The sequence below is a fragment of the Suillus subalutaceus genome (genome assembly GCF_016647625.1).
Source record: "Suillus subalutaceus strain FC151 chromosome Unknown DFJ58scaffold_260, whole genome shotgun sequence".
Lineage (NCBI taxonomy): Eukaryota > Fungi > Basidiomycota > Agaricomycetes > Boletales > Suillaceae > Suillus > Suillus subalutaceus.
In genome coordinates, this window is record NW_024540509.1 from 32,514 (window position 1) to 54,314 (window position 21,801).

A 21,801-nucleotide genomic window follows, 5' to 3' on the forward strand; every position below is an offset into this window, starting at 1 on the left:
AATCAATCTTACCTGTTCAACCGGGGGGGTTTTCGGCTGGTGTTTCGAGATGGGTATCCGGTGCCGTCGCTCACAGCCGCACCAATTCGTCATACGCATCTGTGAGTGCGGCGCAGTAGGACTCACCTTATTACAATACAAATGTGGCATCCGCACCAGAAGCTATTCCAAATGGAAAGGCGGAATATAATAACAAGGAATCCATGCTATCATCATGAGCGACTCCTAAGTTGGATTTGTTCCAGCTATGCTAATTCGCTAACGTCGCGCGAGTCTGTGCAAAATTGCAAATAATGTTAGGGTGGTGATCGCGTTTATGCTGCGGTTCTCTGGGTTTCTTCAAAAGACAATGGGGACACCAATGACTTGTCCTTCAAAAGTGCTGCATCGCGGCGGAAAATAAAGTTTTGGACGGGTCTTGTTGAGGTCTGTTGAAAGTAGTATATAGTCTCGACTCTTCAGATGGCATCAGACTTGTGTTCTATACCGGATGAATCTGGATGATGAAGCTTTAAAGTTTCCCGCCCATACCCCGTCTGCAACCTGGCAAATGAGTTATAAATAGTGCCTTGTTGCTTCTGCGTATCTGAGTGTGTGACCTTGCTGTGCGTTTCTGCTTGCTCATCCGGTTTGAATTTCTACATATCCTAGATCTGTATCATTTTGTGAGTTGCTCATATGCTGTCACATACTCACTTGCACACCGAATATCGATTCCCCGCTAGCCGTGGGTAGAGTCATTGATCGTCAACCCCCAGGGAATATGGACCATGTGGTCTGCCTGGTGGCGCTAACACTGAATCCGAGCGTTAGCCTGCTTCGTTGAATGATCCTTCGACTCGGGGGTTCAATTGCACTTGCAGCCGCATGCAGCAGCCTCAGTATCCACGCCAAGACGTATTCCAAGGAAAATAGGACACACTCGTCTTGATATGAGTGACCGACATCCTATTCGCCATCCCGTAGTGGTACTTAGTAGGACACACAACTTCAAGCAGAGCACTACCGACGAATTTTCTCTAGGCCTATTAGTGGGCGTACACCTGGTTTCAAGTGAACTCAGCTGTAGTACATAGTCATTTCGGCTTACTTATCCCACAACCGCGTGTCTGCCACCTGTCCAAGCGGTGATCATTTGATCAAGGAACACAGTATATACCGATATCATGCATGCAGCCTCAATAATTTTGAATGGGATAGTGCTCCGACCACTCTTCAACTCGAACTGCAACAGAGCTCCGAATCTGGATTGCGAAGTCGGCTCATTATGTCGTCCGACTCTGACCACTCTAAAAGTTGTAGAAGATGGAAGTTGCAAAGCCCGAGCTGATTGATGATGGGGCGGACAGAGTTTAAACTGGCGAGGATGGGTTACACACAAGAGTTGAAGTGAGTGTCTCAGAGGCCGCGTCGCTCGTTGCGTTCTCACGACAAAATAGCGGCGAGCCGCCAATCCCCGACTCCGCCCGCCCGCCTGCTCTCAAGTCACCCACGCCACATTGCCGCGTTTGTGTTGAACATGCATACCTTATACACCATATCTCCTCTGTAGCTTATCGGAGCACCTGTATATACGCATGCGCTATGATATATTCACGATTGTTTTACCTCCAATGCACCTCCTATTCGCCTCCAATGCTCGGTACTCTAATCCATGTACCTGCACTGGCCCTCGTTGAATTCTCCTCCGACTTTTCCCCCTCCCGGGCCCTCAGTCCAATTGTGTCACTCTAATCTACAATGCGTCTACTGGTCCAGTATGGCTTGCGTGGGCTCTCAGCTTTATATTGGGCCTTCCCAGTCTTGGGAGCGCTGTCGCATTCTCGGCTAACTAGCATCGCAAACAATTGGATTGTATATATCCTATGGCAAGTGGTTCTTCCTTTGAAATGGTCATCTCGGGTCGGACCTAATGCTTGGTGCATGCTATACCCATTGCTCTCCGTATATCTTACCGAAAGCGTTTCGTGCGAGGTTCATTCCACCTCGGCGCATTTTCTATACCCATTCTCGTCACGGCAGTTATATGGATTGCATTCATCGCTATTGTATGCCTTCTTCCTCAAGCCAATGTAGGTTCTGTTATTCACAAAATGTTTGGGACCGTTCTCATTTTTGTTCTGACCTTCGTATCAGTCAGTTGACTCATACGCTGAATTATGCCGTAGTCGCTGTTGGAATTGTGATCGTGTACAGTGTTGGCTTTTGGATAGTTAGTGCTCGTAAATGGTTCGTTGGTCATTTAGGCAGACATGTTCTAAGTCCTCGCACTGTTCGTTTCCTGAAAAATCTCACTACTACAAGTCGAATAAATAGTTGTAGCCGCATAACAGCAGTGGTGGTAGATATCCTCTTTCCGATGCTCAAGAATATTGTTAGTCCATGGTCGGTGCTAATGGTGTCAAGTCATTGCCGCCAGTGCTTTACCTCCCTCTTTAGTGTCTTCACTCTCAGTTACCATCAACTGGAATGAACTGCCAAGCCTGGTTGTCATAGAAGCTGATGGGAGGGGAGAGGATAATCTATACCCTTGAGTACGTACAATTTGTCCAGTTCATCTGATGAGCTTACCTCGGTGAAGTTGTTTCCGTCAGGCAGCTCCCAGACGAGCTCAGAGTTGTATGTCTGAATCCTGAGGATGCCGTTTGAGCCTAAAGACGCATGGTAGAGAAACGGAACTCACTCATATTCCCCGATTTTCCTCTCGTGGAGTTTGAAAGTAGTTTCGATGGAGGTTCCTATGACTCCAGAGCCCTTGATTTTGTTGTTGTCAACCCCAGCTTGCTAAGTTGCTGGACGTACTCACATCGATTTCGCCAGAGACTCCAGCATAATTGTTGCCCGCGAGGTTAACAAATTGCACTAGACCCTGTTCTTCATCGACAACCTGCAAGTTCCACTGCAGGGTTGGGTTCGGTGAGATCAAACACGCATATTTCCGATATCTGCACTAACCAGCATGTTCTGGGTAGATTCGTTGTAGATGTAACCGACGACAGGGGCGCCGTCACTAACGTTGGCCCAGTGCAAATCGACATCTAGGGTGGAATATTGGATGTTGTAGATCACGTATGTGCCCGGAACTGGGATAGTCATGGTTGTGATGATGCTTTAGTAGGTGTAAGGGTTGGATGAGTTTCAACAAGAGCTTGCTCGCCTGCGTCTTTTATACCACTTTCTTGACCTACTAGTGTATCAAGTTCATTTCGTAAGTCAATTTACTAGGGGCCTGGAGAAATTCAAGTAATACCATCACAAGCGCTGCTTCCTTCGTGTCGCATACACTGAGCAGACCCATCCACATCTGAAATTGCGACCAGAGGAGGAATCCCCGAAGTAATTATTGCTTTCCTGTGATCGAGAAGCTTCGTATTCGTTCCGATTGAGCAGAGCCCAAGCTGTCCGCGGTCCTTAGGAAGATTGAGACAAGGTACAATGATGAACTCGCTCTATTCCCTGCCCCGAGTGTGATGATGGTCTGGTAAGTGACTTTGATCCGTGGTGCAAGTGTATGAGAGATTATTGACTGACTTTATTAGGCTTCTTTGGACCGGGAGAATCTCCCGCAGAATGCAAGGGCTTCTTCACCTTACGCTTTCAAGACCATCAGGTTCACAATTACACAGGCCCTTCCTCAATTGTATGCTCTCAATCCCAAACAAGCCGGTCTGTACGTGTTTGAAGATGTAACATGAAGGCTGCGTTGCGTCTTTCGCCCACTTTACGTAGGTCGATGGCTTGCATACATGCATAGGTCGACGGCTTGAATGCATGCACATGGTATAACGGGAACATCTTGCAGGACTGGTGGACATGCATAATCAAATATGAATTCGATCGGGAGGTTCGACGATTAGAAGGGTTCGAAAGGGTCCGAAGAGATGGATCGTATTCTTGTTCGAATCGGGGCATTGGGAATATTTGCTGAGATAGTCAATTCAATGAAAGACCTTGAAAGGAACTAGTAGGAAGGAACTATGCTCGCACTGAGTCCTCGTTCGTGCATGGAGAGGGCATTGGGTGACTTTACGGTGAAGTCTGTGGACACAGACGACGAGTGATCAGCAACTTAAAACTCAATACATACTGTATCATTAGCTCCATAATTGAGCGCGGAACAGAACCCCCCTGCAGTGGACATAGTGACACCAGGGAAATTTGCAACCCAGGTTCGGATACACACGTCAAGTTTCAACCCGCCCTGTCCCCTCTTCGGCCCAGCATCTCGATTCACAATTTCACACTTTCGCCTCGCGGGTCCATGGCATATGTGCATGCGCAGGACTGAATATCAATATGCCCAGTATACAAGTCAGGGCAATACCTGGCAGATTTGAATCGTGGTCGAACAGGATAATCCATTGATATCATTCCCGCACCTGTGTCATCCCACTCAATGGAGCACAGCAACAACATTCTCCTCGTATTCGCCGCGTGGGACCGTCATAGTATCAGGTCCTGAAGATGTGGGCACGTCAACTCCGCCGTGTATAAATGGTTGTCTCTGACGTTGAAGATGCTGACAGGCAGAAAAAACATGATAAACGAGGATAAACACACCACGTGCCTTGCAACCCCTCGAAGGATGCGACCCCCTGAAATGCACATATGTCTATGTAAGTTAGTTGTACCAACGTTTAACGGCCGATCCGAAACTAAGCCCGAGCAGAGTCAGGTCCCGCTGGGATATCAATGGCCACCTTGTCCCCTTTCAAGCGAGTCAATTCCGAATTTCTGATGGTATTACGGTGTCGAAGATCGGATATGCCAGTATGCATACACTTTCGCCACATGAGGCTTTGGCCCGTTTACCGAATGTTGAAGCTGAAGCTTCTTCAAGGTTCTTCTCAAATTATGGATGATTGCACGCTCTTACTGAAGTGTAGATTCTTGGCCTGGGCGACTCTTCATCTATGAATTCAACCTCGCACCCAGTATAGTCTCACTGATGCTCAACTTATAAGTAAACAGTACGTAAATAATCACGAGTGACGGAGAAAGAAAGTTCGTCAGCGAGGCTTTAGCTTGTTTGCGCCGGTACCTCGGGAATGCAAACCGTACCAGTCTCTTCATCCCTCAAATTTCATTTCCCAACTAATTTGGTGTAGGCCAATAACTCGAAGCGAACTTGGCTCTTCGCCGCCCGAATGACCATTCCTTTACAACAGGTATGCCACTGACGTGTTCGGGGGACCAGGGTTGAATGTGCCCTGTCGAAGACAAAAAGTTGGAATCTGTGTAAATATGCCAACGCGTACTTGGCAGTCGGATGTTGAGAGGTGATCCGTCAGAGCACCGAGCCGGTTCCAGATAGATATATCTAACGGTTCCAGTTCTATGTACCTTAGCTGCCACTGTCACTGACTGTCATCCACCCTAGTTACTGACCATTTTTCTCTTTGCTACTTAAGGATGGCTAGACGCTACACCCGCACCTCAGTCTTTCTTCCATTGACTGAGGTGCGTATACCATTCACATTATACTATACATGATACTTACTAGCGCCCTACAGACTCGCGTTACCTTAGGTTAGCATACATGAACTAGTCTTTCTTCCATTGACTGAGACTCGCGTTACCTTAGTTCTCGCTCTCTAACAGGTTATGAGCCCTGCCTAAAGGGTAGCGCCATCTTCTCCTCAAAATCTCTCATTCCCGCCGATAACACTCGGCTCTGACGTTACCATGTCGTCTTCGGACTCCCTTCCCAAAACTGAACGATATCCGCATGAGAAGCTCACCCTCGACGGATCCAACTATTCTCAATGGGCCACTGGCTTTAAAATGTGGTCCGGCGGCATTGGGCTATGGCCATATGTCAACGGCGACGAGAAGGAGCCATCCCCCCCAGCCACACTCACGGACGTGGATCAAAACATCATTCGCGCAGAGAAACACGCTGAACGAGTACAAGTCTATAAACAACGCCGACTTCTCGCCCTCAGCGCTATGTCCACGGCGATTGATGCGCAGGACTTCGTCCACCTCCGCGATATAGATGACCCGCACATGGCGTGGATTGCTCTAGAAAAGAAGTACCTTCCCCAAAAGGCTATTCGATTCAATCAATACCTGGACCGCCTGTTCACCATTCCCAAGGCGCATGATAGTTCCTCCATCGCCCAAACTATGCAAACCCTCACCGTGCTAAAATCCGACCTTGCAGCTCTCTCTGTCACCACAGCAGTCGCACCCTCCACTTCCAGTGTCGTTACAACTGCGGCAAAGGACGAGTACAAGATCCCGGACGCGATCTTCGTGCACGTCCTGTTGTGCACCCTACCTGACTACTACGACCCCCTTCGTCAAACCCTCGTCAACAGCGATACTTCGCTGGACTTCAGCGATGTCGTCAACCGCCTGAAGACTCAGGAATTACACCGCGCTGGAACCAGTGGCAGTGACCATGTGGCCATGCTGTCTGGACATCGAGGAGGAAACTCCTCCAACCCCAAGACCAGCGATCGTGTCCCGCCGAAAGGTTTTGATGAGACAAAAGGAGATGGGTGGATAGTAGGATGGCGACCTAAGTGCGGCCATTGTCAAAAGGCTGGCCATGTCTGGGTACAGTGTCGCGCACGGCTCTCTAAGGACGACAAAACTCCAAAGTCAGCACCTCGTCCTTCCTCCCCTGCCACAACCGCCGCTAACCCAGTGCCCTCCCTGCCAGACCCAACTGACGAGTCTACCATACCACCTCCATTCGTCCTTACGCTGAAGGATCACTCAGCCAGTATCTCATCAGCCCTTGCTTTACCAGCTGGGTCCTTCCACGTAGACTCTGCCTCGACGGCTCACATGGAGCCTGAAATATCACGCTTTTCTCACTATACGAAACTGCGTGAACCTATCTGTGTGACCTTAGCTGATGAGCATGTGGTGTTAGCTCCAGGATGGGGTAAAGTGAAACTTGTACTGCGGTTTGGTGATTCGTTGACGGAACACGAGCTCAAGTTCCTGCATGTCCCTGATTTGCGCTGTACGCTCATTTCGGTATCCACCCTCGCCTCTGCTCGTATATCCTTCGCGACTACTTCTGAAGGAGGAACGCTGCGCTCTAACAACGGCAATGGGCCATACATCGCCCACGTACACCAGAAAGACGGATTGTATCTGCTGGATGCAACGTACCATACGGTTGATTCCACCCCTGCACGCGCAATGCTCACAAAGTCCACGCCTCCATCTCTTAATACGTGGCATCGTCGCCTTGGGCATGCTGGTTTTTCGACCATTATGAAGGCCACGGGACATGTCAGCGGGATGAACATCGATGAGACCACCCTGCATCATGATGTCGGCGGCGCTGACACGATACATTGCGTGTCCTGCATTATGGGAAAACATAAATGGCTTCCCTTTCCTACTATCGCACGCCGCGCTAAAGCGACAGCTGACCTCATTCACTCTGACGTTTGGGGACCGGTCAACATCACCTCCTCTACCGGTGATCACTACTTTGTGGTGTTCACTGATGACTACACAAGGTACTCCGTAGTTTACTTGATGCGTGCCAAATCCGAGGTCTTTGATCATTTCCGGAATTTTATCCCCTGGATAGAAACACAATCTGGGGGGCGCGTCAAACGGCTTCGCAGTGACAACGGAGGCGAGTACATGTCGAGGGAGTTTCTGGCCTACCTTGGGGAACATGGCATTGAGCATGAGACCACCATGCCCTACACTCCCCAACAGAATGGCGTCGTGGAACGCGGACACCAAACCATCGTCACCCGTGCACTCAGTTCGCACCACCTGAGCAGTTTCCCGCGTTCGTTCTGGGGCTGGGCGATTCTTAACTCAGCCCACATCAAGAACATGCTCCCTTCCTCATCTCTCGCTGGTCGCACACCCTTCGAGGCGTTCTATGGTCGCAAGCCGGATGTTGGCTACCTTCGTCCATTCGGTTGCCTTGCCTATGCGCACATACCAGAGGACACTCGTCGCAAGTACGACTTTGTCTCTCGTCGCTGCTTCCTACTCGGCCATGTACGGAATGCAGGCTACACTCTCTGGGATCCCTCTACCAAACGCGTCGTGCGTTCCCGTCACGTCCACTTCGATGAACACGTATTCTACGGGGATCCTGCTTCCTCACCCCTCGCTCCTCTCCTTCTTGACTCAGCGGATCTCCCTGGTGCCACTTCATCGGTGGGAGGTGTCACTCAGCCAGTGGGAGCACAGGCTGGTGAGCCACCTCTATCGACCCCTGCTGACTGCGTACCACAGGTGTCAGTGGGAGAACGTGACAACCCACCTGACCATAACGATCCGCCAACAATCCCTGGCCCAACCGAACAGGTAACACTGCTTATCCCCCCACAGCAACCTCCAGTACCTCCTCCTCCTGCACCTCCTTCGGATGTTCCGCGTCGCAGCACTTGTTCATGCCAACCGGTACAAGCAGGTCATATCGCACCCTCTGGGACCAGCGCAACGGCCATACCAACGCGACGAGTTCCCGTCGCCGAACGCTGGACATATGTACCAGAGTCCTCGACCAGTCAGCACGACAACGACAGTACCGAATCCGCAATGCACACAGCTACCGAACCTCCCAAACGCTCAAACATAATCATACCCGAAACCATCAACAAAGCTCGGTCGTTACCTGAGTGGCCTCAATGGTCAGACGCCTGCAAATCTGAGCTGCAGTCAATGCAGGACCTCAAAACTCACAAACTCACGCCACTCCCAGAAGGACGCAAAGTGATTGGTTCGAGATGGGTATTCACGGTAAAAACTGACGAAGAAGGCAACATCACATGTCACAAGGCATGCCTCATTGCGCAGGGATACACGCAAGTCGAGGGGATTGACTATACAGAAACGTTCGCGGCTGTTGCCAAGTACGACACGGTTCGTATTTTCCTCGCCCTCGCGGCGAAATTCGACCTTGAACTAGACCAGATGGACGTACGTACTGCCTTCCTCAACGCTGACCTCAAGGAGGACATCTACCTCAAGCAACCGGCTGGTTTTGAAGACCCTGAACATCCGGACTGGGTGTGGAAGCTGGAGAAAGCGCTTTATGGGTTGAAGCAGGCGGGGTATGAGTGGAACCAGATGCTGGATGAGTACTTGCGGATAGAGGGGTTCAGATTCGTAATGAGCGAAGCTGACCACAGTCTATTTGTCCTCCACGAGGGGGACAAAGTCATATGGCTAGTCATCTACGTCGACGACATGCTCGCAGTGTCGAACTCTTGCGATTACCTGGACAAGTTCAAGACAGAGCTAAAGCGACGCTTCGACTTATCGGATCTCGGTCCCGCTCGCCACTTCCTTGGCATGCACATTACGCGCGACCGAGAGAAGAGGCTCCTCACCATTAGCCAGAAGGCTTACCTTGAGAAGATTCTCAAGAACGCCGGCATGACACTGTGCAATCCCGTCAGTACGCCTATGACACCTGGAGTAACCTTGCAGAAGGCCACTCGCCCCCCAACGAGTGAAGAAGCGGATGCCATTGCGTCGATCCCATATCGCCGAACTATCGGGGAACTCAACTACGCTATGCGAACCACTCGCCCCGACATCGCTTACCCAGTTTCATGCCTCTCCCAATACATGGAGAATCCCAGTATCGACCATCATCGTCAACTCAAACATCTTCTCCGGTACATTCGTGGAACTACGGATTTAGTACTTATCTTCGGCTCGTCAAATGAGGGACTCGTTGGGCACTCGGATTCGGACTATGCTGCAGATCGGGACGATAGCAAGTCCACCAGCGCTTATGTTTATCAACTCTTCGGAGGGCCCATTACATCAGGAAATTCACACATTCCTTATTTTGCCCTTAAACAGACTTATTCACACTTAACCACCTTGTTGAAAGTGGATCTACTTGTCCGAAATTTCAACTTGAATGTATTAAGAAAAAAAATGTTGAGATGTATTAATGGACATGTTTTATTATGTTTCACATTAAAAAAATACAAGATATGCCAGGTGAATGATGTGAGAGAGAGAAAACAAGTTTTGAAATAAGTGAGATAAGCTGATTAAGGACGTTAAGGAATGTGTGAATTTACTGATGTAGTTGGAAGTCGCAGAAGCAATCTGTGGTCGCTACCTCGACCACGGAAGCCAAATATATCGGTCTATTGAACGCTTCACGCGAGGCCTTATATCTGATCCAGCTTCTACATGACTTCCGCCTCGACCCTGAACTCTACGACCCCGCACTCCTATATGGAGACAACCAGTCCAGTATTGCACTCTCGAAGAATCCAAGGTTCCACAAAAGAGCCAAGCACATTCGCGTCCACTACCATCTCATCCGTGACCTCGTCGACACAAACAAGATCGAACTCCAGTACAAATCCACCTCAGAGATGATTGCTGATAGTCTAACGAAGGTGTTACCTCACCCAGCTGGGGTCCAGCATCGGGAAAACATGGGACTACGTCGTCAAGACCTGCCAGGCGCTCTGACGAGTGGGAGTGTTGAGAGGTGATCCGTCAGAGCACCAAGCCGGTTCCAGATAGATATATCTAACGGTTCCAGTTCTATGTACCTTAGCTGCCACTGTCACTGACTGTCATCCACCCTAGTTACTGCATCAGTAAACCCCAATTTTCTCCACAGACATAACATTTCCGACAGTTTCCCACAGTAACCCACAGCGCCCCACAGCGGCACAGAGCTCACAGTAGATTTCTCCCAGCATCGACATTTTCTGATACTAGTTCCTCACAGCAACCCACAGAGGGACAGAGCTCACAGGGTGTACAGCTGCTTACAGTGTTTGTCAGTAAAATACTAGTACTAGTCACCATTTCCATTTCTCAAGCGCTACTACTAGTATGTAGTTTGAGCTAGAGCTATACTTAGAAAATTAAAACAATTTGAAGCACATCCGCCAAGGTCAAGACATAAACAAAATTCCATGGCCGAATCATATTTAGTGAGAGTACTACTGCCAAATACAATGTTTCTATTTGATACAAATCAAAAGAAGGTACTTGTCATCAGTCCAACTGGATGGCGACCTGACGGCAGGATGCGAATGAGTCTATGATACGAAGGTGTTAGTTGGTAGTACTATGTAAATGATAGGCGTACTTACTGTGAAAATTGTGTGGCGCTGGGTGGTGAGAAAGACCATGTTTCCTGAATGTGATGCGCATATGACCCAATCCTACATCCGCCTTGTCGAGCTTGCGCTTAGAGATGGCGGACTTGTGTTTTGAAAGAGACGTCATGACTTCATGTTCTCGGACGATGCAATCGGCAAGTGTTTTCTCTGCATCGAATACATCACGTCGGGCCCTTGCAAGGTCCATGATGAGGTTGGCTTCAAGATCATCAACATCGTTGATGGTCTGTGGGCATGTGAACGAGCATTGCCTAGTAAGATATCACAGTCACTTAACATTGAGCCAATAGTGTCGACCACATCGTACAAATCTGCGATACCACTGCCAGAGTCACCCAGGACATAGTTGGCTTGCCACTTATTGCATCGCGGGCGCATACGTGACGCCGATGATACGTCACTATCACTAGAGACATTCAGATTGAGATGTATTGGTGTGTGGCTTGACTCGGACATGAGGGACTGAAAAACTAATATGTTCGGATTCCGGAATCAATACCTTTACAGTTGAACGTCTCAGAATTCTCACGTGCACGCTATGTCGTCATTCCAGTGTCCTTCATGCGGCAAAGGCGGTTTCAAGAACGACGTCGCTGTTGCTCGTCACATGAGCCAACCTCGTTCTGGGTGCAGTACGTGGCTGCAGGATTTGGCATGCTTTCGCCCCGAGTCTGATGACTCTCGTATGGACTCGGATGATGAACCAAATATTTCCATGGATATGGACGATGGACCGAATATACCCAACATCGAGTCTGGTGGTTTTGGGGATTGGGATGAGATGTCTCGAGGGAGTACTGGTGGTAGTGAGAGCCAGGGAATGCCAACTCACAACTCGGAAGTTATCGACTCATATCCTGACTGCGCTCAAACATACGGCAAGGGCTACACGTTCCTCGATCTATTCAATTCCGACAATAACAGCAAACACCGTGCAATGAATCCGTATTACCCATTCAGCAGCCGGAAAGACTGGGAAGTTGGGTCGTGGCTCCTTCGCTCAGGATTGAGCATGGGGAAGATAGACAGTTTTCTTTCACTCGAGATGGTGAGTAACAAATTCGTCGATAATATTTACAATTTTTCCAAGTGATTCAGATAAAGACCCTTCCGTTGTCATTCCTTTCGGCCAAGGAACTTCGCAGTAGAGCGGAAATGTTGCCCAGCGGTCCGCGCTGGATGTCTCAAATCATACCTACAAAATTTCCTACGAAATTGCCCGTTGTGTTGTATTGGCGCGATCCCCTGGATTGTATTTCAAGCCTTCTCAACCATCCTGCCTTTCATGATCAGCTGGACTTTACGCCTCGCAGGGTGTATACCACTGCACAGAGGTTGTGTCGCGTGTTCTCGGAATGGGCGACAGGTGATGACGCGTGGAATATGCAGGTACGCATAGTATCATTTGTGCGAGTTGTCATACTTATCAGTTTTCGGACAGTCAGCCCTACCAAAAGGTGCAACACTCCTTGGGACCATCTTATCATCTGACAAGACGAATGTATCGACCATGACGGGCGACAGAGTTGCACATCCCCTTCTCGTTAGCCTTGCTAACATACACATGTCTACCCGACTCAAATCGTCTTCGAATGCCTTTGTCCTTACTGCTCTACTCCCCGTCCCAAAATTCATCTACAAGAAGAAACGCATGCGAGGTGTACTTGAGGATCGCCTCATTCACAAATGCTTGGATATAGTTCTACGTCCACTCAAGGTAGCCGCCCGCGAAGGGGTCATGCTGTCAGATCCTATCGGACACAGTCGCTACTGTTTCACACCGCTCGCAAGCTATATTGTCGACACCCCGGAGGCCATGATGCTGGCTGCCGTTGGCGGGAAACCTCTCCGGTTACTATGGCCATGTATAAACAGTTTGGAGATTCTTTCCGTCATGAACCTCGCACACGAGCAACTACACTCTCCCAGCTGGCTACTGCACGGAGTAAAGTTGATCCCGATGACATTGAGGCTTTTTTCCGTGAGGCCCAGAAGTTTCGTCTGAATGGCGTCAACACACCATTCTGGCTAGATTGGCCCCTCAGTGATCCATCACACTTTCTTACTCCCGAGTTTCTTCACCTCATCCATCACGAGTTCTACGACCACGATGTAAAGTGGCTCATTTGCGCAGTCGGTGACACAGAGATCGATTTTCGGTTCTCTGTGTTGCAGGTCATCACTGGGTTCCGTCATTTTCATGGCGGGATTTCAAAACTTAAACAGGTTACAGGACGCGCTCAATGCGACATCCAGCGCTCAATTGTCGCGGTCAGCGCGGACGCAGTACCTAGCACCGTGATGGCTGCCGTACGAGCTCTCATGGACTTTCGGTACCTCGTACAGTCACCCGTAATCGATGACATCCAACTCACCCGTATTTCCACGGCCCTTGAAGAATTTCACGCCAACAAAGATGCAATTATAGATGGCGGATTTCGTCGTGGTCAGCGTGGTGGAGTCATTGAGAACTGGTACATACCAAAGCTGGAGCTCATGCAGTCCATAGTTCCGAGCATAAGGAACACTGGAGTTTCTCTGCAATGGACCGCCGACACCACCGAACATGTGCACATAACGGAAATCAAGGATCCTGCTCACTCCAGCAACAACAACAACTACGATCCCCAGATATGTCGCCATCTTGACCGTACCGATAAGTGCCGCCGCTTTGACCTCGCTATGAGTCTGCTTAACAATATGGCAGACTCGAAGCGGCAGGGTTCAGATGACGTTGGCGATGTCAATGACAACGTTGATCTCGATGCAGACGACGATCACGACGATGGCGATGTTGATTTCGACGCAGATGTCGATCATGATATCCCACACCTTCTAGCGATGAACAAATACCCTGGGCATTCACGTCCGACCACTAATTACTTCGAAATTGCCAAGGTCCTTCAGCACAGGGAAGCGGGAACAGTCCCTGTGCCATTGCGCTCGTTCGTTATTGAATGCACAGCGTTCCACCTCGCCTACGACCCATCCATCAGAAATATATCTGTTGACGATGCTGCCATTAAGTTTGGCCTTCCCGACTTACGACCAGCCATTGCCGACTTTCTTCGTCGTGAGGATACTCACGGGAGGGATCACATCCATACTATTGGGGGGGCTAGAAGAGCTGGACCCACTACTCCACTTCCCTTCGACAAACTACAAGTCTGGTTTAAGCTTCGGCTCCAGGACACCGATTTTCATGATATCAGCACCATACGGCCTGCACAGACCCTCAACTGCGCACCCCCTTCTGATCCCTGGACCTCTGGCCGGTATGACACAGCCATCATCAATAACGAGGCGAGATGTGTATGGCCCACAGATGGTCTTCACGGTATGTTATTCTTACATTGTACTGAATATTTACTTATTGTCAAGTCGTAGGTCATACTATTGGTCAGATCAGGCTTCTCATGCGTCCTGTTGGAAAGAGTGGCACAAATTGGTCATGGAAGGACCGCTTTCTGGTATATGTACATTGCTTTGACATTGTTCCCCAAAGCTCCGGTACCAATGATCATGAGCCAAGTACGCAGCTCCACTTGCTCAAACGAGCGAAGCGTTCAAATGGTACTCGGGTGGGTGACATCATGCCTGTGACACAGCTCAGAGCACTTGTCAACCTCGTCCCTCGCTTCGGTGCAAGTGCGGACAACCGCCTCACCCCATATAATAGCATGGAACATGCTTCGCAGTTTTGGCTCAACAAGTATTGGGACAAGAACTCATATTTTCCTCTTTCCATGTAACTTTGATGTAGTCACCCTTTTTTATGCAATGCTCGCGTCAGTTGTGTATCTAGCCAATGGTTATTCTAGTCTATCTTATTCTTAGATCATTGGTCCAATCTTTGATGGCGCTGTGAGGCGCTATGTGGCGTGATAAGCTAGCGTTTGTCTCACTATTGTCACATACAAAATGGCTTGTTTTTTCAGGACCGTTGACAACGGAATCAAATTGTCATCACTTGTGTCTATCCCCGATGTCACTGACATCCCTGCTATGAACAAGATCACGTCCAACGAGCTTGATCGGCTGGTCACTCACGAGGATACACCAAAGGCCTCACAACCAATACTAGGACACTTACTCACCCAAATCTTCCAGTCTTTCACAATTCCTCTTCCCGATGTGTCCAACCTTAAAATACCTTTTGGAAAAATCCTTCATCACAACCAGCGCATCAACGAAAAGTTTAGCAGTACATCACCAGATACCCTAGTGCCGCTGTATGACACTGAAGCGAAGACTTGGAACTGGGCTCTTCCAGTTGACCCCCCAGAAAATGGTAGTACTCCAGCTGGGGTTGGACTCGGGGTCAGACTCGGAGGACAACGCCACACAGGAAACAACTCATGAAGAAAATTTTGCAGCGTTTCTCAATGCTTTTGCTAGTTGCTTTTCACGGTCGTGGTCCGAACTTGTAGCAATGCGCTTTGCAACCGGCACATGGAGTGCGGCCAATGCACAGAAGGCATTGCCTGGCAGCGCCATCAAGCGCAAGCCAGATATTGTCCTATCTGACGATATATCTGCCAAGTGGGGAAACATCAGGGTATCAGCAGAACTCACGCACAGTCGATACCAGCCTGCGATGCGACTCGGGAAGGCCGCGGATACCCATGCCTATATTATGATGAGTGAACAGCCCTGGAGGCGCTTCGCTCTCATATTATCATTCACAAATAAATATCGCCACCTTAGGGTCTTGATGTATGACCACTCAGGTGTGGTGCTGTATCCCCTCGCTTCGATATTTACACGCAACCCAACACATTTCTACACATCATCGCTGCTATCATGTTTGGGAGTTTAGAGTGCATCGGTTATGACACAACAGTTTCCTTCTCGAGGATTGTTTCACCACCCCGATCCAAAGATATCCACGGCTATCGTCCCATCAGAAATACTCCTGCCCGACGGGAGTAGTACGACAGACCATGCTGTTACCACATCGAGCTCTGATTCTCTTCCAAATCCTGATGTATCATCCGGCGAAGCTCTTGAATCGGTCGTCTCCGATGATTCTGATGACTCTGATGAGTCCTCTAGTGATTCTGCTCATGACTCAACTGAAGAGAGTCCGAGCGCCTTGCATGACTCGATGGATGAAGAGAATTCCTCCCCCCCTCAACCCACTGCAACCCGCAGCGCTCCCCTTCTTAGCCTCATATCGCAAATACCCCAGACTGAGATGACCGAGAGCATCTATTCCGTCACCCCCTCTCCCTTCCCCAATTCCCTTATTCTACTCAATCACCCGAACCTTGCGGCAAGATTCGTGTAGGGGAGAAAATCTACACCATAAAGAGGATTCTTTTTGTGACCCGAGGCCTCGTTGGTCGCGGAACCGTTTGCTATTTAGTCACCTTGGACAATGAAGACTACATCATCAAAGATCATTGGGTTCTGGGCAAGGACGATAATGTAGTCCTGAATGAGATCAAGATGCTGGAGTTAATAGACAACGTCCCTGGCATTCCAAGGCTGGTGGATTATTGGGTTGTTGAGCGGTCAGATGGTGAGCCCGACATTACCCGCAAATATTGGCACAAGGAACGCAGGAGTACCAGAGGCACCAGTCGTACTCATGTGCGTCTTGTCTTGAAGCCATGTGGTCGCCCCCCCTTCACATGTTCTGAACGCTTAAGGAGTTCGTGCGAGCACTAAGAGATATCATTAAGAGTAAGCATCTAGTTCGTGGTACAGGTGTCTTAAACTGATGCTCTCTGATTTTAGTCCTACAAACTGCAGTGGAGGAACGTCAGATTTTGCATCGGGACTGTAGTCTTAACAACGCGATGATCCTAGACGAGCTTGGCAAGTAGTGAAGGGTTTCTTATTGACTGGGAGTTCGCGGTTCGTATTGCGCGGATAACAATATCCCATCGGTGGTACAGTAAGTACACCTCATTCATTAAATATTCAGTTTATTAATTCATTTGCCAGGGCACAGTCCCTTTCATGTCACGTGGGCTACTCAACCAGGTCGCAATCCTGCAGCAACAGGCGAACTCGGAATCGATGAAGAAGAAAACTCGGGCACATAAATCAACGAAAAAACCGACAACCCCGAAATCATCGTCGGATTCTTTGGCTCTGCCAATATCATTTGTCGTTCACAGATTCGCGGATGACTTGGAGTCTCTTTTTTTTATATTCGCTTGGGTTTGCATCAAGTTCAGTGGTCCAATGGCATGGTGCGCCAGGGGCCCTTACCCAATCCTTGCTGGATCGATGGACAAGCCTTGACTTGGAAACATGCGCCCGCCTTCAAGATCACCTTTTTTCGCGAATCCAGCAGAAGAAAAGCGTCTCACTGATGAATTTCACACCGTACTTCAGGGACCTCATCCCCCTCGCAACCGAGTGGCGTAAAGCTCTGGCGGACAACATGATTCACCCCGTCACCTCAGTACCATTCTTGGTATACTCAACTCGCATCTTAACAGCTTCCCGACGACGAGGAGCTCGCAACTACTGTGAATATGCTCAAGAATGATGCTGCTGTTCTCGCGGATCGTTTCAAGGGGAAACGGCTTGCTTCAGAGTCTTTCTCTGTTGTGGAGCCTAAGCGACAGAAGTCCCATCATACTGGAGACACTGAGTCTGATTCAGCATCGGGCAGTGACGCATGACCAGGAGGGAAAGGTGATTCGATTTGTCCACCCGCTCATCATACGCTATCTTCTTTGTTATTAGCTTGTTTGCACTGCATATGCATACCTAGAATCTCGTGTACTGTGTTACGTTGTTATGATAGTTCACCTACGAGCACCCTACTGATTTTTCTCTTTATCTTCACAATCAGACAGTTTCTTTTACGTACTACTATTCATCTTGCCAATGATGCGCACTGTTTTTGCTTATGTAATCGAAATTTGAATGTAACTCTCAGGCTGGGTGCGAAACGTTTTCTTAACTGACGTCAATATGAAGCACATCTTCTCTCGCTAGTCCCATCTGAATATCGAGTACGAGTCATGATACACAACTCTTGCGACACATTGACTCAGGTGTGTTGCTCTATTACTATCATTACTAACAATGAAGTTTTTCTCTCGCTAGTCGTCCAATATCGATTACTGAACATGATATAAAATCCTCGTGAGTCTGGTATAAATTCATCCGCGTTGCCTCTTCCTGTTCTTTATTGCAGTGATGCCTCCCCGTGCCGTTGCCAGTCCCCAAGAGGAAACGATCCAAGCGCAAAAGGATCTGATGCTTTAAAGACGGCTTTGCAAAGAAAGTCGCGGGCTGCAGACATTGCCGAAGTACCCAGCATGGTACCCTCTCGTGTCACTCGGCCTGGCTGGAGCAGAAGCAGCAAATGATGCTCCCCGACGTTCTGGCCGCCCTCCCTAATGCAGGAACTGGAGGTAGGAACGCCCAGCTGAGAGAAATTGGATTAGCGCTACAATCTAAGCCTCGAGCTCACGAACACAAGGGTAGGACGTCCCTTGGTCCCAATGTTCCAGTCAATCCCCAAGCCCCAGAGCCACGTCGTAAAGGTCGAAAGAAAGATTCTAAGGTAAGTGTTTAATTAATGTTGTTACTCATGTTGATTCTCCCATAGGCGGTTCCTCCACCGTATAGCTCGCTCGTCAGTGATGCTCCAGATGCCTCAGCCATGGATATTGCAGAGCCCAGCTTGACATTACTACAACCTGGCAGACGGTTTGGATTTGCTGCTTCAAACACCACAGACTTTGTTCATCCCGGTACTGCTAAGCCCGATCTTCAGGTGTCGGAAAACCCATATGTCACCGTTGGGATGAAGGTCGCTGAGCAGCGAGCTAGGGACGTTATTGCTGAGCAGCGAGCTAGGGACGCTATTGCTGAGCAACGAGCAAGGGACGCTATTGCAGAGCAGCGAGCTAGGGATGCTATCGATGAGCAGCGAGCTCGGGATGCTATCGATGAGAAACGAGTTCGGGACGCTATCGCTGAGAAACGAGCTCGGGACGCTATCGCTGAGCAGCGAGCGCAGCATACCCAGAGGTCCGTCTTTTTGGAGCACAACTTAGACCCAGCTCTGCGCCAGGAGGATGACACTGTTAGGGCTCAACGTCATCTGAGGCTGCTAGGATCTGAGGAGGACAGCGACTCCAAAAGCAGCAGCAGCAACGACAGCGATGACAGTGACGACAGCGACAACAAAGATCCCGACGGAGAGGCTGACGGAGAGGATGATGAAGAGGGGGAGAATGATGACACTGTCAAGAGCTCGCAGGAGTTTGGTTGGGGGGAGGCCGGCCGGCGCCAGAAAGAACATCCAGGTAAACATCTTCGTGGCATGATTTCCCTTCATTAAATCGATATCATAGGATTTTCAAAGGATGCACTACCTTCGCAACCTCCAGTCGCTCGTCCACTCACACCTGAATTTGAATTCCAGTATTCACGTGATGAAGATGATGTTGTTGCCCTGACGAGCCTTGATAAAACCTCCGTAAGTTTTCTAGTCTAGCTGAGACCGACTCACTTCATTTTGTTCGTCCAGCGGAACGAAAGCTCTCAGGTATGATCACGTTACTTAATTGTGACACGCTTACATTTCTTTTCTTTCAAGGGCCCTCAGGACATCTCACCAGGCCTACAGCGGCAACAGTCCCAACACATTGAGGTGAGATTAGAAATTGTTCTAATTGGCGCTCACAATTAAGTAGACCATTACCTTGAAGCCCGAGGATGTATTGCAGCGCCACCATGAGAAAAACAGAAAGCCCCGTCTTCCTGACCCTGACTCCCTCAAGCTGCTAAATCAAGAAACCGAGTCTAGCGTTCAGCCATCAAGAGCCAAAAGGTCCAAGGCATCGGGTAGTGGGCCAACACCCGATCAACTATCTTGGTATGGCCCGCGCTGGAAGCGTTTTCTGGAGGATGCCAAAGCGGAATGTCGCCTGCAACATGCCCTGGAGAATCCGTTTCCAGCCTTGGTGAAGAACCTACCAGGATCAATCACCGAAGTTCTTATCGCAACGTTGGTTATGTGGGATAGGAACGGTGAACAATTTGAAGCTGGTGAGTGCTCATTTGTTCTCGTTCGTTCTCAAACTAATCTGTCATCGCAGGGGTTTGGCCTGAGCAAAAAATTAATATGTCTTGGTTGGTGCGTATTTAACTCATTCTGGGCCGATATATCGCTGACAGTCTGTACTGAAGCTGTACGACGATCTTTCAACTTGGCGATCAGACTTGAAGAAAACTGCCATAAGCATTGCACCACTATCATATTCGCTCATTCCCCCGCTTTCGGTCCCCGCTCAAGAACGTGCTGCTTGGATTGAACATGCGGCTGCTGGTTTAATCAAAGAATCGCTATTCTTACGGTTTGGGGTGGACGAAATGGTGAGTGATCTTGCACTGATCGCATCTATACTGACAGAAGATTGCCAGGGGAAAACGCGAAATTTTGCCCATCCCGCCCTTCGTGAGGTTGCCATCGCATTCTTTTACACAGGGCCATATCGAATCGCGCAAAGGATGCCAGAGATCTTCCGTACGGAATTGCCACTCTCGTGTTTGGCTTTGGTTGCCGCAGTGGTAGGTTATCTCCTTCACAAATGTTGTATTAATTTTTTTCTATACTAGTTCAATTGCGTCCTCGACGGTCTTGCGAAAAACGGACATGGAAAATCATACCCGAATTTTTCAAGCAAGGACTACAGCCCTATTTACAATCGGATGCTCGTATTTCTCAAAGATATCCTTGGAGACGCGTATCATGGTCCGAGGCTGTCAGCTCAACTGCAAGAATGGGCTGCAGCGGGATGGCAAGGATCTCCACCCTCTCCGAAAACTTTTATACTAATTTCATTTGCACAGGGCCGCGGCATTGAATCTCGAAGGAGTTGTTGAGGCGAAGCACGACCACCTGCAAATTCTTCTCGACTTTTCTATTCCCGCGCCCCTCTTTCATCGTTTTAGGCACCGTTGTATCATTGTGTTCCCGATCGTGATCTAATACCGTCCAACATAGTCATGTGATTGAATATATTGGTTTTGTTTTATTTTTAGTGTCGTGTAAGCAGTACAGCGAGCAATATCAGTACAGTGAACAATATCTGCACAGTTCCGGTGCTCTGTGAGTGTCTGTACATACATAGACAGCAATTTTTTTGCCAATTTAAGTAGAATTTCGTAGTTGCTGGGTGGTCTGTGAGTGTCTGTACAGAAATTCACAGAGCAAGGTGCTACTTGATGAACTGGCTAACAGGGACCAAGCTGTGGAGCTTGCACACTGTACAGCGCTGTACAGCGCTGTACACCACAAAGTGGTTTACTGATGTGACCATTTTCTCTTTGCTACTTAAGGATGGCTAGACGCTACACCCGCACCTCAGTCTTTCTTCCATTGACTGAGGTGCGTATACCATTCACATTATACTATACATGATACTTACTAGCGCCCTACAGACTCGCGTTACCTTAGGTTAGCATACATGAACTAGTCTTTCTTCCATTGACTGAGACTCGCGTTACCTTAGTTCTCGCTCTCTAACATCGGACACTTATCCACCTCCGACTGGTATTGGACAGTCTCTGGAAACGAAAGCCCAGGATCTGGTCGGAGTATAGTGACAACACTGAAATATAATTTGAGCAGTCTGTAGAAGACAGGTACGGGATCTTGCGACTGGCATTATGGTGATGGACGCCTTTGGCCGAGTCTTTAACAGGTTTCAGGGGA

At 49.0% G+C, this 21,801-nt stretch overlaps 5 protein-coding genes across 5 annotated transcripts; 3 read left to right on the plus strand and 2 right to left on the minus strand.

Moving 5' to 3' along the window:
- Positions 1-2,450: 2,450 nt before the first annotated feature.
- DFJ58DRAFT_736298 (uncharacterized protein) lies at positions 2,451-3,096 on the minus strand (the record flags this gene model as incomplete). Its single annotated transcript, XM_041386776.1, has 5 exons — positions 2,451-2,522; positions 2,572-2,632; positions 2,684-2,754; positions 2,807-2,899; positions 2,956-3,096. 5 exons carry the CDS (start codon positions 3,094-3,096, stop codon positions 2,451-2,453), a joined length of 438 nt encoding a protein of 145 aa, XP_041235850.1.
- Positions 3,097-10,977: 7,881 nt separating this feature from the next.
- DFJ58DRAFT_847974 (uncharacterized protein) lies at positions 10,978-11,561 on the minus strand (the record flags this gene model as incomplete). Its single annotated transcript, XM_041393550.1, has 3 exons — positions 10,978-11,021; positions 11,076-11,356; positions 11,383-11,561. The coding sequence occupies 3 exons, from the start codon at positions 11,559-11,561 to the stop codon at positions 10,978-10,980; spliced, it is 504 nt and encodes a 167-aa protein (XP_041235851.1).
- Positions 11,562-11,643: 82 nt separating this feature from the next.
- Positions 11,644-14,857, plus strand: DFJ58DRAFT_719489 (uncharacterized protein; the record flags this gene model as incomplete). The annotated part of the gene is made up of 6 exons (XM_041384642.1): positions 11,644-11,911; positions 11,948-12,153; positions 12,204-12,494; positions 12,547-12,868; positions 13,018-14,488; positions 14,542-14,857. 6 exons carry the CDS (start codon positions 11,644-11,646, stop codon positions 14,855-14,857), a joined length of 2,874 nt encoding a protein of 957 aa, XP_041235852.1.
- A 169-nt stretch (positions 14,858-15,026) lies between these two features.
- On the plus strand, positions 15,027-16,936 carry DFJ58DRAFT_736302 (uncharacterized protein; the record flags this gene model as incomplete). Its single annotated transcript, XM_041386777.1, has 6 exons — positions 15,027-15,396; positions 15,482-15,663; positions 15,988-16,323; positions 16,386-16,700; positions 16,760-16,793; positions 16,848-16,936. 6 exons carry the CDS (start codon positions 15,027-15,029, stop codon positions 16,934-16,936), a joined length of 1,326 nt encoding a protein of 441 aa, XP_041235853.1.
- A 1,505-nt stretch (positions 16,937-18,441) lies between these two features.
- On the plus strand, positions 18,442-21,075 carry DFJ58DRAFT_736304 (uncharacterized protein; the record flags this gene model as incomplete). The annotated part of the gene is made up of 11 exons (XM_041386778.1): positions 18,442-18,639; positions 18,685-19,387; positions 19,436-19,560; positions 19,612-19,629; positions 19,681-19,734; positions 19,778-20,132; positions 20,183-20,220; positions 20,274-20,459; positions 20,508-20,654; positions 20,703-20,848; positions 20,937-21,075. The coding sequence occupies 11 exons, from the start codon at positions 18,442-18,444 to the stop codon at positions 21,073-21,075; spliced, it is 2,109 nt and encodes a 702-aa protein (XP_041235854.1).
- Positions 21,076-21,801: the final 726 nt, after the last annotated feature.